Below are 17,858 nucleotides of genomic sequence, written 5' to 3' on the forward strand. Positions count from 1 at the left end.
TGAATCCAGTGCCTTATACATTCTAGGCAAGTACTCTACCACTGAGCTACAACCCCAAACCAAGAATGCCAGTTTTGAGGAGGAACAGTGCTATATGAAGGGTACAAAGTATTGTGATTGGTAGAGGACAGAAATAAGACTTTGTATACCATATTTCCCTCCTTTGATCCTAGCACAACGATTAGGACAGTATATCTAGTGGGGCTACATCTATTTCTTGCTCCTCTTATTTTCATGAGGAGTGAGCAGGAGGAAGTTTTCTGACTGGCGAAATCCAAAGTAGTCATGCATCCTCTATACTCTAAGTTTAGGAAGCAGGCCTGCCCCAGGAAGGAAGCAGTGTTTTCTGTTTTTTTCATGCAGTGGGTTTAATACAAGTAGGCTTTCCAACTCTGCTTGTAACTCTAGGATGAAGTAGTAGGCCTGTTGTCCCTGAAGCTCTAAAGCCACTATTCCAGCTTTCACCAGGAACAAAGCTGATATTTTCTCTCCAGTCAGTGTGATTCCTATAGCCATTGATGGATTTTAAATTTGCACGAGGAATCTGGGCATTATTTTGAAGCTCCCTAAATCCTCAACAGTAGGTACTGGGTCAAGAATTTAAGTTCAGAGGACAATGTAAAGACTAGACTAATTTGAGAAGAGGGAACATGTTGAAGTAGATGAAGAGAGGGTTAGGGTATACCAGGTAATGGGAGGTTCACAAGGAAAGAAGAAGTTTGGATCTGATATAGGGTAAGAATGCTGTAGGTTCTTAGTAAAGGAAAAACATGAGAAAGAGAATTTAAGCCAAGTAGTGAGAAACTATGGCAATGTGTTGCAGTGGAACTAGAAGAGTGGGTTGTTGGGGGGCAGCTGGAGCCAGAGGGCAACCAGAGGTGGTTTCTAGAATTTCTTAATGAGGGAAGATGAAGGTCTGGCATAGGAAAGTGGGCATGTGGAAATAGGGAGTGGAGGGATGCATATGCGATCTCAATGGGAAAACTGACAGGCTATGGTGACAACCAAGCTCTGGAATAAGGAGATATGTTTAGAAGGCAACCACTGAAGGAGGTAGATGAGCAGGCTCCAGAGCTGGTGGGAAGGGGGATTCAGCCTTGGGCAAGTTAAATCTGAGATGCCAAGTAGATTAGTTCTCCGCACTAGCCATCGTGGCAGGAAAAGAAGCAGATTTAAGCGAGTGGGGAGCACCTTCAAAGAGGTAAGACACCTTTGCAGGCTGCTAGGAAGAAATTGGTGGATATTCAAGGCATGAGCAGGACAGTTACCTGTAATGACAGAAGGACAGGGACACAGGTGAGGCATGGGCTGAGAAGAGGAAGCAGACACAGCTCTTGGACCTGAGGGAAGGGCAGGAAAAGGCTACCAGTATATGCTGGACTCAGGATCTTCTCAGCAAAGCAGGGGACTGCACCCTCACCCTGCGATTGAACCCAGACCAGCCTTCCCTGCGCCGGCCGGTCTTTGGCCACTGCACTCACTTCCTGATGCTCTGGCTACAGCGGCACCCTAGTCCCTGGGCTGAGGGGGCTCCTTTGTAGCCCAATCCTCTCCCTTTCAGCAGTAGGGAGGCTCAGACTGCCTAGGCTGCAGGGCATCTTCTCCCCGGGGAGGGGGGGTTTCCAGTCCCGGCCTAGACCCGGGCCTCCAGCGGTACCGCCCACCTGGCCACCTCGGCAGCTCACGCCGCGGGCTGCTGCAGGCCAGCCGCCCCTCCCGGGGGAGGGGTTTTGGCTCTCCTCGCTCTCCCTCCACCCCGCACCCTCTTCCCCTCTCGGCCTTTGTTGCAGCGTCCCTCGGGACAGCCCCCAGTGCCTTCGCTTCAGCGTCCTGGGGGTCGGAGGGATGCCTGGCGAAGGGCCGTGCGGTGAGAGGGGTTTAGGTTGAGCCAGGACGCACGAGGGCTCCCCGCAGCCAGGGACTAGGGAAGGGAGGGGAGCTGGAGCCGCGGGGCCCGCTGCTGCAGAAGTGGGAGGAGAATGGGAGGAGCTGGGGGGCAGGCAGTCGGGGAAGGAGGGGTCTTAAGGGGCGGCGAGCCCAGGTCGAATTTCCTTGGAGGCTGCTGATCCGCGAAGCTCCCACCTTCGCTTTGAGCTCGTTGCTGCCGTTCTGTCCCGCGCCCTCCGGAGCCCCGGACCGGACCATGGTGAGCACGGAGTGCGGTGGCTCGACCCCTCCGGGCGGCCTGGGGTGCCCGGGCGGAGGGGACGAGCCTGCGGGACCTGAAGAAGTTTCCCGGGTCGGCGCGGGGCCCGGCGCCTTCAGTCTCGCTCTCTTCTCTCTTCCTCAGATGTGGAAACACTGGCTTGCGCTCGCGTTCGTGGCCGTCGCCTGGGTCCACGCCGAGGTAGGTGAGGGGTGGGTCCAGGAGGTCGCAACGCGGGCCCCAGGCCAAGGGGCTCTGCGCGCCTGGCGGCCGGCGTGCGTCCTGGGATGCTCGCGGGGTGGGACTGGGAGTTTCCACACTTGCGGTGGAGTGGGGTGGGGTGAGGCTCCGGGGGCGCTCGGAGCAGAAATGCTACTCGCCAAACTTCAGTCTTAAGATCAGGATAAGTTTGGGCCATAAGTGAGAGCCCCACCGCGCCTAACATGGAGGGAGGGTGGGGTGGGGAAGAGAGCACGACTGGGCGGACTGGGACCCACACGGCGACAGCAGCAGTCGAGTTCAAAAAGGCGCCCTGAGTTCTTCCCTTCACTTTAGAGGAAATTAAGAATAGTTCAGGACTTTTCCTTTCCAAGTCTATCTTCCCCGGGGGTGGGGGTCGGGGAATCAAAAGATTCCTCTTTGGGGGCAAAATAAATTTCTCTTTCTTCTTTATAAAGTGAGATTATGATTCCCTGAAAATTTATTATTTTCCTTTCAAAGTGCCCTGAGATTTTTTTTGTTATTATCTAGGCCATATAAGGGCATTTAAAAAATCTAAATTATTCTTTAAACTCACATTGCGCAAGTGTGAGAGATCCATGGCTCTGCCCTTTGGGGGCTCTGCGTTTCCAGTTAAGGCATTTCAGCCTTTTTTTTTTTTTCCTGGTAATGTTTTCTTTTCAACTCCAGTGACCTTCCTGAGACACTACAAACAAACCAACAACCCTTCGCTCACAAGCCCCTCCATTAACTCAAAGGTTTATGGACAGAAAATAAACAATTCTAAATTCCCTGGGCTCTAGTCTCCAGAAAAGTGAGGTCAGAAACTAAACATTTGATAATTATGGCAGGAAATGTGGAAGGAATTAAAAAGCATGAGGGAGAAGAAATGGAATGCACATTACAAAAGAAATAGCTCCCTGGTGGGTGGTTTATACTCCCTTTTAGTTTTTTTTCTTCATATTACAGTTTAGCCCCACCCTTAGCATTACAGCCTGACTCTACCGCAGAATTCATAAATGCATACAAAGGCTTCACGATTTTAAAAAAATAGACATTACACTGAAGTCTCACTTAATTCACTACATTATTGGTTGATGTAGAAATACAAGCAGTTTTTACTCCCAATGAAACAAGAATAGCTAATAATTATTAGATACCTACTATGAGTTGTAATAAAATTCCATTTTCATGGTATAGAAAGTGATTCAGGGAAGTTTACCTAATGCATCAGATGCCCTTGACTATTAATGCTAGCAATAGGATTTGAACCCAAGCTCCAGACCCACTTCCAAACATGAAGTCTTAGCATTTACCAAGTATTTTGTATACCAGACATTGGCTGTGTGTATTACTGCATCATTTCTTTTAGTTCCCCAAACCCTGTAAGATAGGTTTTGTTATTCCCATTTTACAGAGGAGGGAACATATTTAAGGAGTCTTGCCCAAGATCATATAACTGAGTAGTAAAGAAGGATCTGAACCCAGTTCCCTCTGCCTCTAGAGCCCACCTTCAACTCCTGGCCTGCTTCTCTTCCGTTTCATTTTCCAGAGTTTAAATTTGAGGAATTATCCCTCTTCATTGGTAGATTTAGTCCTGATTAAAAAACACTCCTCCATCCCTTGCTGTAGCCCTCAAAGGACAGCCATAGTTCCGTGATGGATGAGGTGAATCCTGGGTTAGTTTTCCAGCAGGCTTAAGAATTGCCAGCTAGTGTGTGAAATGGCTCTGTGAACTGGAATGCAAATACTACGAGATGTGAGGAAGCTCTGAGTTCAGTCACCACAAGGCTGTGAGGCCCAAGGTCTGGGATCTATTCTAGGCAGCCTGTACTGTACACCCGCCTCCCCACCCCTCTGCAATGCAGAGAAAAGCTTAGCCCTGGGAGGAAGTTCCCCCAGCAGCAATTTCCTGCTGGAAGTAGAAGAGCATCCAGTATTCTCAGAATTCCTGGGCAAAATCTACAGGGAAAGAGGCAAAATGAGAAGTGCTGAGGCATGGAAATCGAAGGAGTTGGTACAGAAAGTTACAGTGAAGAATGAGGGGTTACATTTCATGACTCCAGTTTTTTAAGGATCATTACCTTTTAATCGAGTCAACCTTTGGTGCCTGGCCCTAAAAGCTATATATGGCAAATTTTTAATCCATGTGTTCATAATGTACCTTTAATTATTAATGAAAAGGTAAATTAACCCTCTCCATAGGAGACTTTTACCTCAAATATATTTTAACAATTATGTCTTGTAGTGAATGTGCTTACAGTAGAATTTTTTTCCCTTTAAGGACATTCAGCAAACACACTCAGGTATGGGATTTATAGACTTATTGGCAAGAATCCATTTTGGTAAACTTTAGATTAGTTAAAATTGTGCAAATGTTGTTCAACTTTTTAAAAATGAAATTTAGAAAATAAAGTGAGGGTTCTCATTGCTTTTTGCACCAAGATTTAATGCAAAGATTTAATTCAGCCTTTGAAAAAATAATATATTTATCTACAAATAATGTTTCTATTTGAAGAAGCCAAAGTTGTTGGAGTAATCCTTCAAAATTGGAGGTGTTCCAAGCTTGAGGAATGGTGATTGACATCGTTGTTAACATCTGGCTATGTAAATTCCATTTGGTTAGATTTGAGAAACTATTAACAGATCACATTAAGAGTTACATTCCTCCCTGTGTTTTCCATTGTCTTTTTAAAATTATTTATTTGTTTATTTATCTTAGTTGTAGTTGGACACAATACCTTTATTCCATTTATTATTTATTTTTATGTGGTACTGAGGATTGAACCCAGGGGTGTGTGCGCTAGGCAAGCGCTCTACCACTGAGCCACAATCCCAGCCCCTTCCATCGTCTCTTACTTGGCATTTCCAAGTTGCTTTTTGATTGCTTCCTTTCTTACCTACTCTATCGCCAGCATATTCCTTCAGCCAGCTGCCATCTGAATTCTGCCCCATTCACATGAGCAAACACCAATGTACTCTATAGAGTCCCTGCAAAAAAGACAGTGTTGAGTATGGCACATATCTCTAGATGTATATAATATTGCCATCTGGCCAGGGCAGGACATGGGGTGGAGGCCATGGCAGAGTGAGGGCTTCTATTAGCAACTACACAAAGCCTGTTCATTTTCTCTCTTCTATTCCCTTCCACTGGGTGTGACTACAGTTCCTTGAGAAGTATTGGAGATGTCGGCATGGAGGGGAGAACTCGGATATTGGTTTGCCTGCTCCATGAGTTGATGATCTCTATCACTCTAGCATGGCAAGTTGAAGGAGACTCTGTGGCTCAACAAGACCATGAGGAGGACAGCCTTGGCAAGTGCCCAGGTGTTCCCCTACTTACTGTTAGGGGTGGCCTCTGCTAGCATTGATTCCCAACATTTCAGGTCTAGAAATTCTTTATTGTGAACCATGCATCAAGGGAATAGATTTACAAATCAGATTGCCAATTCCAGTGAGAGATCCACATTTGACCTGGGAACTGTGAGTATATTACCTAAGAGAACAGTAAGGAGATGCAATAACAATTCTACAGGCAGATTAACTTCACTTAGTTCTTGACTGACCCCACTACAATACCATCAGGGTTCTGTCCCTCAGAAGCCACACTTAACTTTCATTTATACCCTATTTGCATATAACTAACCACTAGGGGTTTTTGTTGCTTGATGTGGGAGCTCCTCTACATTCTTAGACTCAGGTAGACCTAGAGTGTAACCTCCATCTACTGACTGCTACTTCTTGAAGCTTCAGCCAGTGTATTTGCTACTAAAATGATCTCTTATTTACCTTTGGCAAATAAAGTTGTTGTAATGCTGAAGACCATCATTGGAAATTGGAATGTTAAAAACAGAGAAGGTATACAACTAAAAAGCAAAAACAGAAGGGCAAGTGCCCAGCAAATCAAGGCCCTGGTCATTGAGAATGTCTTTAGAAGGTGGACATATTGCCAGGCATGGTGGCGCAGGTCTGTAATCCCAGTGTCTCAAGAGCTGAGGCAGGATTGCAAGTTTGAGGCTAGCCTCAGCAATTTAGTGAAACCCTAGCTCCAATTTTTGAAAAAGGCTGGGGATGTAGCTCAATGGTAAAGCACCCCTGGGTTAAATCCCCAGTACCTCCACCCTCCAAAAGTGGACATGTTACAATTCCTGTAAACATTTCTGGATTTGGTAACAGAAAGCAGGCTCCAGTTCCCAGTCTCCCAAGGAGCAAGTTGGGGAAGAATTGTAAGGGGGAGAAATTAGAGGGTATGGGCTGCGGTGGACATAATGACTCCAGAGGAAATGTCCCAAAGAAGTCTGTTAGGCAGAACAACACATGCTTGCACAAGAACAAAAAGTAAAGGATGAATAACAGTGGTCACATATGAGAATGGTTTCTTTTTCTTAATCGTCTTCAAATAACTGGACATCCAACAGAACATTCCTAGCAGACATAGTGACACTCCTGTACTCCCAGCTACTTAGGAGACTGAGGTGGGAGGATCATTTGAGCGATACCAACCTGGACAACACAATTAGCTTCTGTCTCAAACTAATACCAGATATTATAAGACTTAAAAAAATAAAGTTAATATAGCTCATTTTGTAAGCCAGATGATTATTGTCCTTGGAGGTCAAATACATACTTTTTCCCAGTGTACACGTTTCTGACCCTGGCTTTGGCAACTGTGCCTTCTTCAAGAGTGAGCCATGAACAGCACCCGTCTTCCCTTCACTTTGCTCATCAGTTAGCGTTTACTGCCACAGGCTGAGAATGCTATGCACACATGTTGTTTACAGTCTAGCAGTGGGCCAGGTTCTTTAAATGGTGGCAGCTACTGTGTCTGTTACAAGGATATGGTGAATAAATATCCTTGTAATTCTTGTTGTTACATTAATGTAGAACTTCCCTTGATATTGGAAATTCCTTTACAGTTGTAAAATGGACACAAATCTTTAGGGTGTAGTTTGATGAACTTCTACATCTGCATATACCCAGGTGGTAGCCATCACCCAATCAAGACAGAGGTAGTATTATCTTTATCAGCCCAGTCTCTTGATGTCTCAACACTTAGTCACACTTGGCAAGTTTTTAATCCATGCTTTAGCAATAGTGATCCTTTAATAATTGATGAAAAGGTAACTTAACCCTCTCTATGTGACTTGCAATTTGCATTTTATTTTAAGCATTTAACTTGTAGTTAACCGTGCTTATAGTAGAAAATTGTTTTCTTTGTTAAGTACCAGGACAGACAGCAAATAGTTAAATGCAGTCTTCATTGATGCGAATTTGATTTAGTAAACCTTAGGTCAGCTCTGGGGGAGCTCACTTGACTATTTTGTGAATGGATATGCTAGGGCTACTGTAATCTACACTGAGAAACTAAGTTCAGGAAAGAAAGTCAAATCTTTCTATTTGACCGGTTTGCCCTGGTCATTATTACATTTAAGGAGACTGTACATAAGATACTAGTCAATTGATGTATGACAGCAAAAAACTTAGTACTGACTAAATATCCAGTGGGAGAGGGTGAAATAAATCATGGCATAGCCATGCGTGCCACTAAAAGTTGTGTTTACAAAATACTATGTAGGGTTGGGATTATTCTTTGCTCTCATCTTTTCTATGTTCTCTTTTTGTGGGTATACTTTATTTTCATGTTTTATCAGAAAATAACAACTTTTTATTTAAATAAAAGATTAGAGGGATAAATTCCTCTTAAAAAGAAAGGGATTCACAGAAATTCCCATATTGTCAAGACACTGAATGAAATATCCAAAGAATAAAACTTCTAAGGATCGTTTTAGGAGAAGGGAGGGAGTGAGGTTTCATAATTAGCCACTATTGGTTCATCCCCCTTCTAGAGAAATGGATCAAGTCCATCAACATAAGTATTCAATGAACTTATTGGATACTGTAGAAAATAAAAATAAATATCTCCCAATTCTATGACATGGCATAAACATAGCATACACATCAACATTACCTCTCCCTTATCCATGACAGACAGTTCTAATCAATCATGAAGTTCTTTCCTACTGAACCTGGAACAGGTTTTTGAAAATCATACTCAGTAATGTTCGAGGTAGTTATAAGCAGTCAATCAGAGTCTGTCTGTGAAATAAAAGTTTTTTTGCCATTCCTGCTGGAAAAAATCAATCCAGTTGGACAAACATTGACAAATGTTTAGCCAAAATTAGGATAATTAGAAGGCAGAATTCAGGTCTGTGTGAAACTGACAAAGACAACATGGGGTAATAGGTGATAGAATGCAGATTGGAAATGGATGAAAATTCCAGGAAAACTCTGCTTGCCAGTTTCTGGTCCAAGCTTCTGAGTTCTTTAGATGAATCTGAACACTTTGAATTAAGCCAAAACTTCTAATATTGGCCATCAACAAAAATAGGATAATGAGAATTTTCTTGGCCCTTCCAGTGAAGGTTTGAATAGTCGCTGTTGCTAAGGCTGTAAGAGCTGCTGCTGTCATAGATAACAGCTCTACATTAGCAGAGTCTGGCAATAACTTGCTAATAGGATGCTTTTGGGTTAGTTGAAATACAAAATATATCCCATAAATTTCCTTTTTTTTGCTGTGGTTGAAGGATTTTCATGTAATTTCTTAATAGACTTTCTATATCCTCATTTGGAAGCCATCACCATTAAGCTATTCCCAGGATTACGTCTAAATTTATGACCCCTAATGTGTCCCCTGAATAATCCCAGACGCTATTTGTGACCAGTCAAGCTGTTGCCAGACAAGTCATAAGATACATAAAAGAAGCTGTGGTCTGTTTCAGGCCCAGATGTGTGTGTGTGTGTTTTCACGAGTTATTGGCTTGAGTTGATGTAGGGAGAGAGTCTGTCTTTCTCTACTCCTTGTTGTTTTCCAGATTTAAATCCTGTGTCTGAAGCAATATCTGTCTTTTCCCCAGTCTTTTATTCTACCCACAACAGTCGTTATTAAGTATAATTTATTAATCTCCTACAGAAGCATGTGACGTTATGCAAGTCACTTTTCACGTGTCCTACCACTGGAATATTATGGGGTTAAAGGGCAATAACTTATGGTCCCTGTACTGTAGGAGCTGCCACCACTGCAGCTACTGTACAGCTCAAATGGTTCCAGCCATTAAGGAACCAAATCTATGGCTTTAGTAGAAATTACTACTCCATTTTCCTCCTCTTTCTACTGGTTCAGGAAATCCTGAAATGCAGAGGTGGGATGGGTGATCCCTGACTTCTCAAAATTTCTGAGGCTCCATTTGGGCAGCTGGGGCCATTTTCAACCTCCACTTTGTTCACCCCATCAGTATATCCAGTAGGTGGCAGCTTTTTGCATGGGACTTTACCTGAAATTTTATCTGTCCCTAGGCTCTGGTATTTTTCCCTTACTTCCCATTTTCATGACACGCAAGCCTTCCTCTGAGTTCCTTCCTTCATTATCTCGTTCTCACATCTGGATGTCTCAAAAAAAAAAATTTTTTTTTTCTGTGCCAGTGTTTGAACCCAGGGTTTTGCACATGCTAGGCAAGTACTCTACCACAGAGCTAAACCCCAGCCCCAAGTCTATCTTTTATATGAACTCTGTTACTGAACATTTTTATTATTAACTGCAATTAATTGTAAAGAATGAAAAAGTTCTTGACTTAGAAGTTCTGCTCTTACCCTTTCTGATGTAACCATTTTAAAATCTCCTGACATCTCTCAGACTTGTCCAGACTTGAGACCTTGTGCAAAGTGACTTATCTTCCATGAGCTCACATTCCTCATCTATAAAATGGGAATGATGCTGTTCTCTGCCTGTCTGTTCAGTTGGGTAATGGAAAGGGCTCCTTGACTGATGGTACATAAATCAACACCAAAAACAAAGTCCTGCTAGAGAGATAAAGTGCCTGTTGCCATTCCCTACTAGGCATCAAGGAAGAGTGTTTTTTGGCTCTATAATGTCAACAAGAAAATTCTTACTTTACACAGAAATATTCATGAGTCATTGCCTCTTATTGTACAGAGTATGCACTGGCTCAGGTTATTACTCCATTTACCTACTTATCCTTGAGAAGATGTAACATGTGATGGTTCAGCACTCTGACCTTGAAGCTAGAGAATCCTTGGGTTTAAATCCTAGTGCTGCCCTCACTGTCCATGCAGTCTTGGGGAAGTTACTTAAAATCTCTGGCCTGTTTCACAATCTATAAAATGGGATTAATACAAAGTATCTACCCCACAGATTAGTCATGAGAATCAAATAAGCTGCTTCATGTAAAGCAGTTAAAAGTGAGTTTGGCCCATAGCCTGTTAGCTACTCCCATTCTGTAGCATCTCTACTAATAAGAATTCCAAAAGCCATTGGATGTGGGTGTATGAGAGAGCGAGCCATAGTATATGGAATTCTCCTGCCTCTTTGATTTGCCTTCTCCAGGAGTTTAAGTATCTATCTCCTTCTTTGTTAATCAAAGTTTTCAACTCTCCAAATATAATTATGTCAAACTTACCATAAGTGGCATATTTGTTGTTCAATTTAAGTTTTGTAGGTTTCCACATCTGGGACAATGGGACAAAATGGGTTAAAAAGAAAACTGGCTTGGTGGCACATACCTGTAATCCCAGCAGCTCACGAATTTAAGGCAGGAGGATCACAAGTTCAAAGCTAGCCTGGGTAATTTAGTAGCCCCTGTCTCAAAATAAGATTTAAAAATACTGATCTTGTTGTTCATGGTAGAATGCTTGCTTAGCATGGTCCAGGCCCTGGGTGTGATCCCTAGCACCACAAAAATAAATAAATAAAAAATAAATAGAAAATGGGATATTTATCTCAGGGGACATTTTGATGTTCAATATTTATATAAGAAATGTTTCTTCTTCTGAACCAGTCTTTTACTGAAACTTCTATGTAGTGTTTCCTCTGTAAGACCACAACTCTGTCCTTCCTCTAGGGAGAGGATTTCACCTCCATTGAGCATCTCCTATAGACCTTGGGACAAAAGCCAGTATAGGTTCTCCCTGAGGCAGTAAATGAAGGGAAGGAACCAGAATGAAAAGAGGGAGAAAGACAAAAGGAGAGGCATAAAACTTCTCTGGGGTTTTTCCACATAGAGTTCTCTCTCCTGGGTTTCTCCTTACGTGTGGAGGTGACCACCAGATGTGGTAGATGGCCATTTTCATATAATCTTGCTGTAATCCCCACAGCATGGCCTGTTAGCTGGTGATAAGTCTTAAATTTTGGTTTTGGAAAATATGGTCACACAAAGAAACAGGGCCCCTTGTTTTAACTGTCTCAAAATAAATACCAGCTACTCTTAAAGACAGAGTAGAAAGTATTCTGGAGCAAGCTGGGATTTGTCCCTTCAAGAACCAAGACTGTACCTTCTAGTGCTTTGTATACAAACCTGGAGTCCTAATGAAAAGGCCCTGCCAGGGTGCAGCCAGTCCTGCCTCCAGCCTCCGGTGCCCACACCTCTCATCCCCAGGCCCTGGGTGATTCTCTTTGTTCTCCTCTTCATCTTTCTCCTCTTCCTTGGCTGTCCTTTTCTTTCTCATCTTCCTCTTCCTGCCTTTATAGAGAGGTCATCCTGAAGTGTCTGGGCTTCATTAGGAGCCGCCAAAATACCTGTGAACCACCATGTTCACATTTATATAGAGATAGAATTGCACAAAACCTTGACACTCTAGTTTGCATTAATCATCTGGGACAAAGTATATTTTCTCAAGATCCGCTCAGAAGAGCAAAGTGGAAGGTCTCACAGATCTGTTCTCGATCACTGAATTTATGCCAGTGATTAAGTCCTGAGCCTGTCCCCAAGGAGCTTTCAATTCAGTAGGATGCCAGATAGGGACACAGGCTCAGAGTGGTCTAAGTGAACAGTGTGTGAGCACAGAGCTGAGCACAGGAAGTCCTCCCAGAGGAATTGGCTATCAAACTGAGCTCTGAAAAATGACTAATACTTAGCCAGACAGCAGGTAGAGAGAAAAAGCCATATCTTATTTAATTCTTACAACCCGTTAAGTAGTTATTGCAATCTTAATTTTATCCATGAGGAAATAAATCGTGGCTCAGAGAATTCAATTAGTTACCCCAAATCAACTGCCTAGTGAGTGGCCTACTTAAAATTCCAAGATAAAAGCTCAGTGATTTAGGGCCACTGTACCTTATTTCTGAAAGTGACTTTGAAAATAAACCAAAAACTCTTGCTAGTGCATGGACTCAGCACTGTACTGGCCTTCGGGTTACATCAGTTTCCAGTTGAGTGCCATGATTGAGAGTCAGGCCTGGTCATTCTGGCCGCATGGATGTTGGTCCTCTCCATTTGGACTCACCTTTAGCTACTTCTCTGATGTATACTGGAGAGTAGTTGTTATGTCAGAGCATTTGCAACTAATGGTCAGTGACTCAGGGGATGTTTTAAGGCAGTTTCTTTGTTCTTCTGATGTATTCACAACTGTTTCACATTAAATAAGGCCAAATTGCAAAATGGCTCTAAAACTCCAGCCTAATTATTGAAAGTGTGATTGTAGACATTGTTTACTGCACATGTGTACACTCAGCCCCACTCACCAGTGGAGGGGGTGAGTGGGGCTGACTCTGTCCTGCACTGGGCTCAGCAAGCCACATGCCCAAGTACAGGGCTTATCTGTCCAATCAGAGGAAAGGAGCCCCTTTTTCTAACCGATGTGCATAGCTCCTCAAACATTGAGTCATGTGATGCTTGCTGGACTCTAATGACCCTTTCTACAACTGTGTATTTTATAAACTGATGTCATTCATAGTGTTGGGGCTTCCATCAAAAGTCTGTTCTTGGGGCTTGGGTTGTGGCTCAGTGGTAGAGCACTTGCCTAGCCTGTGTGAGGTGCTAGGTTCGATTCTCAGCACCACATATAAATAAATAAGATAAATCCATTGATAACTAAAAAATATTTTTTAAAAAAAGAAAGAAAAAAGAAAAAGCCTGCTCTTGGTATTTGTGACTCTTCTTTGTGGATAAGCCAAGATGATACAAATGGAAATTTTAAAATTGTGTTCTTTTGGCCCCACAGTGTGCTACTCTTGGCTGTTCCCCAGCTCAGTCTAGTTTGAGAACTGTGATTCCCCAGGAATGAAGAAAAGAGTTTCCAGCTCCCCTCTGATTTCTGGATTAACAGAACTTCCCTTAGCACATAACTGAATTCCAGCCCCTGGGAAGAAATGTCTTAGACAGAGTGAACCCCCAGCCTGGAGCCTACTGGAGGTTGTGTCATGTGTTTGCATTAGTTGAACAAAAAGTGAGCAAGCTTTCCAGCCTGGCCTCCCCTCCTCCCTGCTCGCCTCTCTGCTGGGAGAGGCCGGTTAACGTCTAGACAGTGTCTACTTGGCACTGTGCCTTTCTAGCACAATCTGCACAGAGCTGCTGCTCTGACTTTGCCTCTGCTGCTCTGACTTTGATGGTTTCTCCTCACTCATTTTCCTAGTTTTCTTGGTCAACCTTCAACTGTCTCAGAGGACTGGCATGAGGAAGTAGGAGAGGGAATTGATGAGCCTGCCAGGATTCAGCTGCCTTGAGATGTTCAGAGTCAAGAAGCAAGAGCAGTGTTGGCTGATGCCAGGGTTGAGATTAGATCCCTGATGGGAGCTGGCTTAAAACCGTTACTACTTATTGGCCAGAGAAGGACTGGGGCAAATAGCCCAGGGCAGGCAGCAGCACCCCCAGCTACAAGCCTCATGTCATGCCGACTTGGGCAAGTCACCTGATCCCCTGTCTCAAAATAAAGGGTTAGAGTGGGTCTGGAACACAGCTTAGAAATCCTGCCCATCTGAAAGAAGGCAGACATTCTAGACTATATTGTCAGAATATTTTACTTAATGGAATTAGGATATTTGATTAGCTGTTGTCTTAAACTACAGCCTAGGATGTAATAGTTGGAAAGAGAGGCTGGCCCAGGAATGAGAAAACAGAATGAATGAAAGCAGGTGGCCCTTTGGGTCCCTTACTTCCTCTGCGTGTACTGAGTGCAGTATAAACATTACAGCATGTGGCACCTGAACACCAGGAATCCCAAATGCTGTTTACACTACAAAAAGGAATCACTTGATTTTCCACTTCAAAAGCCAGCTGCACAACACTGGGCAAGACGTGAGGGATGCTGGGTCCCCCTGGGTTGAGTGAAGAGTCTTTAAAAAAAAAAAAAAAGACAACCCAAAATCCAAAGTGTGCAATTCAAGATTTATTGAACTTATTCAAAAAACAAAAGTTCCTTCCAACTTCAAATGTTCATGTTTTGTTTTAAAAATAATGATGCATTATTGCAAACACCTTACAAAAATAGCTGTCTGAAAATACTGGGTGAACTGTAATTTTGTTTTCTGGAATCCTCCTGGCTTCTTTCCACGTTGCCTGACCAAGGTCTCCTACATGGTCTTCTGAACAGGTGTTGATAAAGTTCCTGTCTTGGTCCTCCCCTGGCCCTGATTTCCACATCAGTAATAAGCTCTAATTACTATGCATGAGAACTGGTCTTGGCTTCTGATATCCACAGTTTAAATCAAGTAACTTGCTGAGGTGAACTCAGTAAGGAAGCAGAAACCAGTACAGATGTTTTAGTCTTGTTGAACTGTTTGGTAGTTGCCTATGCTCCTGTTCCTAAATTCCACTAGATAATCCCAGGGTGCTAAATTGTGCCAACCATTGTTCCTGAATGGGAGTGGGGGGAACCCAGTGTTGCATATGTCTTTCCTAATAAGGGTATTTGTACAGATTAGAATTGATTCAAATTGGCTGTGTCCCAGAGTAGACTCTACCTGTGTGTGCATGTGTACAAGAGAATGTACACACGCACTCACCCACACTGACTTAATCTTCACTGCTTGGAGAACTGGGCCATCTACCTATCTCTTCTCTAGTGGGATGTCCTTCAAGACAAATTCCTAAGGACACTAGTGAGGAGAAGCACATGTATTTTTAAATTTCTTTTAACTGTTCTATTTTAATTTAGTTTTGTTTATGTGTGATTTCTGCTAGACTGCCTGGATATCTTCCTAAGTTTAGACACACAGACCAGAACTTATTTTTCTGATTTTTAAGTTTGACTGTTAGTGAACTTAAAATGTGTATTATTCATTTATTTATTTCTACCTCATTTTAAAAATAAAAACTATGTTTTCCCTCTTAAATCCCATGGTCAGACTCTCTTATTAGTCCTGTAAGGATCAGGCTAATTAAGTATATTTTCAGGAAGAAGGACCAAAGTTTGCGGCATAACATTTGTGACAGAGAAAAAGGAAATGGATGGGGAACTCCAAGACAGTCCTAAGGAATTCCTGATTGCTCTCACAGGGTACTTGGCTCATTGAAACTTTAGTGTGAAATTGGTACATATGGAACTTTCTATAGAAGCAGAAATAATCTAATCTAATAAAACAGAAATACAGAGAGATGCCCCTTGGAGCACAGACTCAGACATACCCAAGTGCACTTTACTGCCAGAGTCCCAGTCTGGGGGGCTTAGGGTAGCTTCCTGTGGCTTCTTGGTAGCTCAGCCCAATTCACAAAAGCTACTTTGAGATAGAGGCAAATGTATGCATACCATTCATTCACAAATGGTCAGAATACTGGCTCTCCTCTCTGAGGGCATCTTCACCCTGAATCTTTGCTATATGCTATAATTATGATATTCTAATTGGTGGGATGTTGGCTGCAAACAGAAGCAGAAAATTTGCCTGGTTCTAAGAACCTTTCGGGAATGTGTCCATTTGTCCTTTGCTCCTCTCTCCTCTAGTCTTTCTCCCTTGGTGTTTTCTATTTTTTTTTCCCCCTTTTTTATCCTGTGTGGCCACGGGCTTGACCTTGCCCACAGCTGCATACAGAAAAGCAGATTTCCTGGTTTAGGTATTTAAGGGTAAAGCCTTCATCTTGTGCATTACTTGGTGTCTGCAAGAAGAGTAATTTTCTGAGTATTAAACAGAAGAGTAATTTTCTACTTGGCATCAAAAACTGGATAATGATCAAAGAAAACCCGAGCATGAGGAACACTCCAGGTGTGAGCTCGCTTTGGGTTTCTCAGTTTCCTTTCTTGGAGGATAGGCCTAGGAGAGGAGTGAGACTGGGAAGTGTTGAATAGAGGCCAGTCAAGCCTTTGCTAAAGGTTGAGTAGAATACATCCAGTAGTCACTGCAGACTTGTTTCTTCATAAAATTCCCTAAACTACTCATGGGCCATGTTGTTTAAAGGACAGTAACAAAGTTAGCAGCTTTCTCAGAACAGAACAATTGAAAAAGTTTTCATGTTCGTTTTCTACCAAGGGACGTGTATAACTTAATTTGGATAAGATATACAAAAGTTGAATTACCATACCACCTATAGGCTGTTGGGTATCAAACTCAAGTATATCCAAAGTTGAGGGTTGTTGTTTTGTTTATGCCCCATTTTAGGTGCTTTTCCCCCATTATCTCAATTACATTTTCCCCCCATTTTTGCTGGTACATTATAGTTGTACATACTGACAGGATTTGTTGTTCCATACTTGTACATCTACACGATACATAACATAACTTTATAATTTGGTTTTGGTAACTTTTTAAAATACAAAAATAAAGAAACCGTGATGTGATATAAAATCCTCTAGGAACAACCAATGCTTGAGGTTCTTAACCCTACTGTGTTGGTCATTTTACAGCTTAGAACATCTCATTTTCCCTTGAAATTCCCCTTAGACATTTGATCAAACAGAAAGCTCTTTATTTCCTGCCTACTGAATTACAGTGTGGCTTAGAGAGAAGCCAGCTTCCTCCCCAGTGGCTGTGTGTGTCAGTTGGCTGATTGGGTTATTTTTCCAGGTAACGCTATTATTTTGCCCAGTATACATGACATTGTCATTGACCATAATTACTCATGTTACACTGTCCAAGGACGTAAAGACCTTCTCATTCCTTGGTGACTTGTTTAACCCCAGGAAAAAGTCTTCTCTCTACCTGTGCTAGTAAGAGTGGTAAAATGAGTGTGTCTGTGCCTCTGTGTGTATGTGTGTGTGTGTTTGGCTGTTAGCTAGCTGAGTGCTGTTTTAGGCTCTAGACGGCCAGTCTATGGGTTCAGATGAGAAAGTAGCCACATTCAGAACATCATGCTGTTCTCTTTAAAGGAAAAGCATAAATTAGGGATTTCTAAGGCTGAGAGTATTCAAAACATGAGTGATCACAAAGTGGTTCTTGCCCTAGAAATGGGTGAAATTAATAGGAGCAGGAAAATAGCGCTGATGAGGACTGGTAGGAGGGAGGCCCTAATGCAGGTAGGAAACTCACTGTTAATTGTAGCAAGTTAAGCAAATGCAGATGAGATGATAAAGTTAAGAACGATTGATCTTTATCTTAAATGCTTCTTGAGGAAGTACTGGAGTGAACACCGCTGAAGGGTATGAGCTGAAAAGATATATAACTGTTTGCAAAGTGAATACTATATGATTTATAAGTAAACTCACAAGAGAAATGATAATGTAAAGGCTGTAAATTAGAATAGCACCAATATATAGTCTGTCACCAGGAAGATGA

The 17,858-nt window shown here is 42.7% G+C and overlaps 1 protein-coding gene across 1 annotated transcript in view; it reads left to right on the forward strand.

Annotated features, from left to right (window-relative positions):
* Positions 1-1,882: 1,882 nt before the first annotated feature.
* Positions 1,883-17,858, forward strand: part of Fstl1 (follistatin like 1) — a 54,701-nt gene continuing 38,725 nt past the window's right edge. Inside the window, exons 1-2 of the mRNA XM_005327634.5 lie at positions 1,883-2,146; positions 2,291-2,347. Coding sequence (XP_005327691.1) covers positions 2,144-2,146; positions 2,291-2,347 — 60 coding nt within the window. The 5' untranslated portion in view covers positions 1,883-2,143. The remainder of the gene's footprint in view (positions 2,147-2,290; positions 2,348-17,858) is intronic.

The sequence above is a fragment of the Ictidomys tridecemlineatus genome, chromosome 3, assembly GCF_052094955.1.
Source record: "Ictidomys tridecemlineatus isolate mIctTri1 chromosome 3, mIctTri1.hap1, whole genome shotgun sequence".
Lineage (NCBI taxonomy): Eukaryota > Metazoa > Chordata > Mammalia > Rodentia > Sciuridae > Ictidomys > Ictidomys tridecemlineatus.